General features: G+C 35.1%; 1 protein-coding gene across 1 annotated transcript; it reads right to left on the bottom strand.

Moving 5' to 3' along the window:
* Positions 1-259: 259 nt before the first annotated feature.
* Positions 260-5,848, bottom strand: LOC145009995 (formin-like protein 13). Its single transcript, XM_078968598.1, has 17 exons — positions 5,776-5,848; positions 4,504-5,207; positions 4,204-4,425; positions 2,925-3,937; positions 2,722-2,839; positions 2,540-2,611; positions 2,358-2,456; positions 2,238-2,279; positions 2,070-2,150; positions 1,900-1,950; positions 1,724-1,805; positions 1,562-1,656; positions 1,417-1,488; positions 1,214-1,330; positions 936-1,004; positions 795-861; positions 260-702 (listed from the first exon to the last, which is right to left on the bottom strand). The coding sequence occupies exons 1-17, from the start codon at positions 5,846-5,848 to the stop codon at positions 503-505; spliced, it is 3,177 nt and encodes a 1,058-aa protein (XP_078824724.1). The 3' UTR covers positions 260-502.
* Positions 5,849-6,950: the final 1,102 nt, after the last annotated feature.

Genomic DNA, 6,950 nt, shown 5'->3' with positions numbered 1-6,950 from the left:
TATAACTGTAACTTTCTACAATATTGGTGAGACCTAGGATGCTATCACACTAAAACATTACAAAATTTTCTACATCTTAACTGTCTCAACTGCTACACTAACGCTCCTATATATTTACAAGCTGCCAACTGCACAAAATTACTCACACCCAATTCTCTTTGCTGCAAAATACAACAAATTCATCATAAAATGGAGAAAAAAGACAAAACCTTCTCAAGTCCTTGAGAAAAAGTTTGATCATCAAGACTAACCTTCAGTCTGGTGATGCTCCAACACTATTATAATTGCAGCAAGAACTGTGATATTATACAACATTACTTTGCAGAAATTCACCATGGGAACCCTTCTTCTTCTTCTTCATCAATCAACACCAGATCATTACCAATTGTTTCAGCAAAGAAGGCTTGGAACACATGCACTGGCTGCTGCAACCAGAACCCGCTTCTATTTTTCCATCTTTTCAATTATACAGAAAGGGAAAAAGATAAAAAAGAAAAAAAAATTATTCGGCACTTTCTATAGGAGGTTTATTTCTTATTAGTTCTGACTCCGTTTTGGCATGATTTTGTAGTTTTGACTTTTCTAGTTCAGCTGCTTTCTGTGCAGCCTTCTTTTCTGCAATCTTCTCGGCCTCTATTTGCTTGCAGTTTTCAACATGGGCTTGATTAAACATTTTCACAAACTTAAGCAAAGTTTCAACAACTGAAAACAATATCACAGCTTAGAAACTTGAAATCAATTTATTACAAATGAATACTTTATCATGAACGTAAATTGTTCGGATGATTGATTACCTGTTTCATACAGGCATTTTTTAGGGTCTTCTCCGAAGTAAATAATTAAAGCATCCACACTTTTACTCTGTGTAAAGCACAATGTTAAAAACTGGGATACTTGTAGCAATATTTATATTTAAAGGATTTTTTTATACCTACCAACTTTGAGAAAAGTGAAGCCAGATTCTTCACTTCAGGTTCCGCAGAAGCAAGAAACTTTTTCAGAGACTGAACATGGAAAACCAAAATAAAACCTTCACCCCATTAGCAAACAAACCCAAACTGATCTTTTTATAATATATATATATATATATATATATATATATATATATATATATATATATATATATATATATATATATATATATCAACATTGGTATCATTTTGTAGAGAATTTGATTTTCCATTTATGGTTCTTATCAACTTTATGTGCATACCTTCCGAAATTTTTTAGACACATGTCCATCTTTTTTACATAATTTCTTTTCTTGGACTACTTTCTCTAGTCCTTTTGTAATTGATTGCATTTCTTCTGCCAAGATTCTTAGTTGTATCTGAAATAAGTATATCGTTGTAATCAACAAAAAATAAACTAACATAACTTTAATTAAAAACAAAATGTGAACACAACAAAAATCACCTTTGATGCAGGTTCCAAGCTGCCAAGTTCCTTGGAAAAATCTAAAAGTTCAGGCAGTTTGTCTGCAAGGACCTAACATATACAGCACAGACACCATAAACAAAGTGAAAGAAACACAAATAAATAAATAAATAAAATGTCTTACCTTACAAAGATAATGCATGAGAGTCATTTTATTGTTCCTAGCACGCGTTTCATTAAGTTTTAAGAGGCTGTCCAATCTGAACCCAACAGCAGCACCTAAAACCAAAAAAATAATAATAAATCTATAACTCCAAATAAAATAAAGCTAGTTGTAGTAACTCACCTCTTGTAGTTCCCTGGTTCAAAGCATTTCCCAGAGAAAGAATTGTCTGCATGACTCTTCTCAACTTTACAGAACTCCTAATCTGATATAACATATATAGAAAAAGTAAAATTTAATCCAATCTTTTTGCCTCTGAATAACTGCATAATTAAAGTGAAAGATAGCTATAAACTTGCCTGTTCTACTGATAAATATACAACCTTTAGGTTATCGTCAAGTTCTGAAAGCTAAATTTGCAAAAAGAGCAGTAAAGTTAAAATAAGGTAAATATAAAAAAGCAGGAAATGCAAAGAATAATATATATATATATATATATATATATATATATATATATATATCTCCTGACCTGTGTACTAAACTGTATCTTATATGAAAAAACTACAAGCTTCGCTTCTGAACGTGGAACTTTCATTAGCTCTAAGAAGAACTGCAGTTAAATGAAATCAGATATTACAATTTCACTTTTTAGTCCCTGAATTTATTGACATAAATCCAGAAATATGGTACTATGTACCTGTTCACATTTGCCCAACATTTCATGTTCTCCTTTATAGCCCTAAGCATATAAAATGTAAGTTATATTATGAAAAGAAAGATGTGGGTATATAATGTGAAATGGAAATTATAAATACACCTTAAGTAGTTCCATCTCCTCCTTTGTAGGACAGAATTTTATAAGCTTATCCACCTGATCAACATCCATTGCTAATTCATCCAAATTAAGGACATGTTCCTGTTAAGTTTCACAGCTAAAGCATTAAAAACATTTATTAGAAATCTTAATTTTGAAATAAATGCATCATATTTCGAGCTTACCATCAATTCAGGCAATGGTGCCTTCACCTTTGAAAGCATGATTTCACAATTATATGCCCGCCTATGATCAATCTGCAACAAGTGTGAAATATCAACCAATCTTCCATAAAAAGATGTGTGAAGTCAACCATAAATACAGTTTAAGATTTTTCATGCAATCAAGAAGGAAATTAAATTATTACCAGTTGTACTTTTTCCGGTTTATTAGCTGCTTTGGATTTTGCTTTTGGAGCCTTATCAGAATTTGGATTTGATGCTGAAAAGAGAGTTTCAAGTTCTGACATATCAATCTCTGGTGCCCTAATGAGAAAATCATGAAAGAAAAACTTAGTAAGGGATCAATGTCAATATGTCAAAAAAAAAAAAAAAAAAAAAAAAAACCCACCTTGCAGCTTCACCAGATTTCTCTGCTTCAGCCCACAAGCTTCCTTGTCCTACTCTATTTATTTTTGACCAATGTAAAGGCTTCAGCTTTTTTGCAGGTTGAGTTTTCACAGCAGTTGTCCTTGATAGAGCACGTGGTTTATTTATAGGAGGTGGTGGAGATGGAGCAGCTACACCGCCTCCTTTTGAACCTGGTGGTGGAGGCGGTGGAGCTGCACCGCCTTCTTTGTTTCCGTTAACTGGAGGAGGCGGTGGTGGTGGACCCGATTTACGTGGTGGTGGTGGTGGTGGGCCTGGTGGCGGCAGTTTATCTTTTGGTGGGGGTGGTACTGGTGGTTCTGGTGGTTTAGGTGCTGGTGGTGGTGGTGGAGGAGGTCCTCCACCACCACCACCACCGGGAGGAGGTGGTGGAGGAGGAGGTCCACCAACTCCATCTATCTTTGGAGGAGCAGGTGGGGGTGGTTGAGATGGCCCAGCCGCTTGGTCAGAAGATGGTTGAGGCAAAGAAGAGGTCTCACCTTCAAGCAAACGTTTTTCAGAAACAGAAGGATGCGTACATGTCAAGATTATATGAGGTGGCAAAGATGAAAAAGATTTTGAATCACCATCCAATGATGCTTGCAACTGTTTTGATGATGGTAACTGTCTGGGAAGTGAAACACTTCTGGGCCCCACAATACCAGAGGAAGACTTCTCATCACCAAGAAATGAACTCTTTGACTTTGTATGAGATATTGTAGCTCCTTTACCTTGATTCTTTAAAGGAAGTGTTTGAAGTAAATCGCTAGATTCAGTCCTTTGAAAATTAGTACCCAACATTTCATTAACAATATCAGATAAAGCCATCTGGTGTAGCCTATTCAATGCTGCATCACTTTTAGGTACAAGCCAATCCACACTACTAAACATTTCTTGAACTTTACCAAATGCTTCTATTGGGAGCCCTGCTTCTTCAAAACTAGACAAATCTACTGGGACCTTAGAAGCTTCTGGATCCATTTCGGAGAAAAGAAGCTTCACCCAATAAAAATTACTTAGATATACTTACATATATATAGTCCACAAGTATGCATGAAAAGAAATATGAAAGGCTTGTTTGTTCTCTATAAAAAAAAGGTTAACAAAACTATATTTGATGTTTAGTGCTCTATGCCGCTATTGAACATAACTTAACTAACTTACTGAAAAGATTTCAGATGGTTTGATACCCATTAATATCGTTAATACTAAATAATAATAATATGTCCTATGACTAGGAGTACTAACATGAAGAAAAGTACCTCAGCTTTAAAGTCCTTAGGAAATTGATCCTTTTTATCCCAAGAGATATCGACTTCCTCACGATTCAGCATCAAAGTATTCGATTTGAGGAATGCTGTGTTGAACATGGTACGATACATAATCGTCTCGTTGACCAGATCATCAGTTAAGTTAATACACTCCAAAACAATGTCACCTTGAATATTGCAATTAATATCAATTTTAACGAGCTCATTTTCTGCCTGAAATGCATGGAAATTATAATCTATCAGAATAAGAAACGTAAACCTAGAATTAAACATTATAGTGATATATCCTACCTGATTGTAAGACCGAACATTCTTACTCCTCCTTGGGGTTGAGAATAAAAGCTTAGGGGTTTTATCAAGTTGTAACAACGGATCGCGTCCATAAATTCTAAATACAGGACAACAACCTCCGTTTCCATCAAAATCAGGAATCATTCTGATTATCACACAATCTATTTTAAGTGCTTTGTCTGGTGGAGGCCAATGTTGTTCATCGGCATTCCTCTTTAATACATACTGTAAGTACCTCAACTGAGAGGCTGTAGGATCATATGCTGTCATCAGGGGTAACTTCTCAGATGGGTTATGTTTCTGAACTATCTCAAGGGCCCTACTTTCAGAAGTGAAATGGTTTCTGTCAAGTAAAAGAGCAGCCAACATGAAAGCCAACACAGGCCAACCACCAAGTTCACTGTGCATTAGAAGAACGTTTTGTTGTCCAAGTGAGAGCCAGCTTTCACTTGATTTAAGAAAATGGTGGATCACCTCTATTGTCAACACAGGGCAACCTTCATAGTCCCGAGGGTAGTCCATTATAGTAAGATAGTGTTCTGATAAAAGTTGGTGGAGTTTGTTTGTTGTATCTCCTTCTCGGAAATTCACAATCATGGGTGAAAATTCAGGGTTTGTTTCTTTAAATTGAGTTATGATTCTGCCTACGTAGCCTTTGTATTCTTCTTGTTCCCAGGTTTCCATTCTGAAGCAGGAGTCAAAGACTATACACCAAATGGGCGTGTCATCAAATCAAACAGAAACAAGTTCTAATCTTGAATGTATTCAAACTTACAAAGAAATTGAACACACATTACAAACTCTGAGCTGTAAACATGATTCTTACCTCTAATCTACTAGAAAATGTCATAAGTTTAAGAACAAAAACCTTAAAATAGAAGAGATGATGACCTTGAGAAGGTTTCCCAATACAACCTTATCCAGATTCAATTACTAATGTGTCCAGAGACCAAATGTAAGAAATTCTCTCTAATATTGTATTTCAATAGTTTAACTAGAGCTTTAAAGCATCCAATAATCATAATAAGGCCACAATTTCATAATCCACCACTAGTTTAAAGAGTAAAGCTGAAACATAAATAATTAATCATACAACTTTTTGTGCCGTAATTCAACTACGTAATGTATCAAACCCCCAAATTCGAAGTAGCATATAAACCTAGATAGAAGTGAAGTGATGATTGAAGGAAAGAGGTTTTAACAGAAAAGGTAATCGTGTTACCTACATACACATATCAAACTAATTACTCTATAGAAAGGGTAAATAATTACCGTATATTCTTTCAAAGACATCGAGAAGTCCATCAGGCGGCTTCTTATGTAGCAATTTCCGTAACAGCGCCATTCGAATTCACTGATTTCTGAAACCCTAGAAACAATTTTGATAAATCCCCCAACCTCTGTAAAACAGGTACATTGGCGTTGTGGTTTTGTACCTGTGAAAAAACTGTATAACTTTTGGTTGTCTATAGAATCTACCAATGGCGATTCATTCGTGTCAGGTTGATGATACTTCGAATTGTGTGTTTGTCTAGAAGGTTTTTATCAGATCAGCATGGGGGAGTTGCACCATCGTTGCTCCAACACCAAGGGTTTGTGTTGTGCATGCAAAAAGAAAATTATTTCAATCTCTTTGCAAAATAAATACTCTTTTTGTTTCGTGAATACCATTTTTCTTCCATTTTATTAATTAAACAAAAAAAAAATTAAATCCCATATAATTATTATTATTTTATGGGTTTTTGACATAAAAATCTTTTAAATAATATCCTCACAATATACCCAAAGTTCAATTAATTCTCTAAGAAAGCTTATCTTTAATGATTCTATAAGGCTACCAAGAGTGGAGGATAAAAAGACGCGTCGGAACTGACGTGTTAGCCCCTTTCAAACGTGAACATCGCCCCAACCTTCGGTGGGTTGGATTGTGGGTGTGACGTGAAGCTGGAGACGGAACAAGATGCATGAATTTATGATATTCCTTTTTTTTACCGTTGAATGTTATTGTTTGTAAAAAAATTAATTAATTAATTACCACACTCACCTTCTCTATATATATCAACCTTTTTTTATCATTTCAAAGACAAATATATTTTCAACACAAACATTTCACCAAAAAAATATTCTTTCCTCATGGATCCAAACCAAAATACCCCATCCACCCGAACACCCCAAACACTCCAAATGATCCGTTAGCGAATATTAGCTACATGCAATTGTTATCATTACTCATTCAACAACAACCTCTATTCATCAATCTTCCATACTACCCACACTACTACTAACAACAACAACTAGAGGTGAGCAAAAACCGCACCGCAACAAAAATTAATCGTAAAAACCGCATAAACCGCAACGGATTAACTGCAACCGCAATAAAAACCGATGATGAGGTTTTCTTTTTTCCAAAAACCGCAAACTTGCTGTGAGGTGCGGTTATTGGTTTT

This window comes from Lactuca saligna, chromosome 8, assembly GCF_052625555.1.
Source record: "Lactuca saligna cultivar CGN05327 chromosome 8, ASM5262555v1, whole genome shotgun sequence".
NCBI lineage: Eukaryota > Viridiplantae > Streptophyta > Magnoliopsida > Asterales > Asteraceae > Lactuca > Lactuca saligna.
Note: the sequence above shows the minus strand (reverse complement) of the source record. Positions and strands in the feature narration are given on the sequence as shown.

Excerpts from the sequence above, each read along its gene's own strand:
- LOC145009995 (XM_078968598.1), bottom strand. The coding sequence starts at position 5,848 with ATGGCGCTGTTACGGAAATTGCTACATAAGAAGCCGCCTGATGGACTT. Across the intron at positions 3,938-4,203 it reads CTAAGGACTTTAAAGCTGAG|CTTCTTTTCTCCGAAATGGA; the intron begins GTACTTTTCTTC and ends TATTGGGTGAAG. Across the intron at positions 2,280-2,357 it reads AGGAGATGGAACTACTTAAG|GGCTATAAAGGAGAACATGA; the intron begins GTGTATTTATAA and ends TTATATGCTTAG.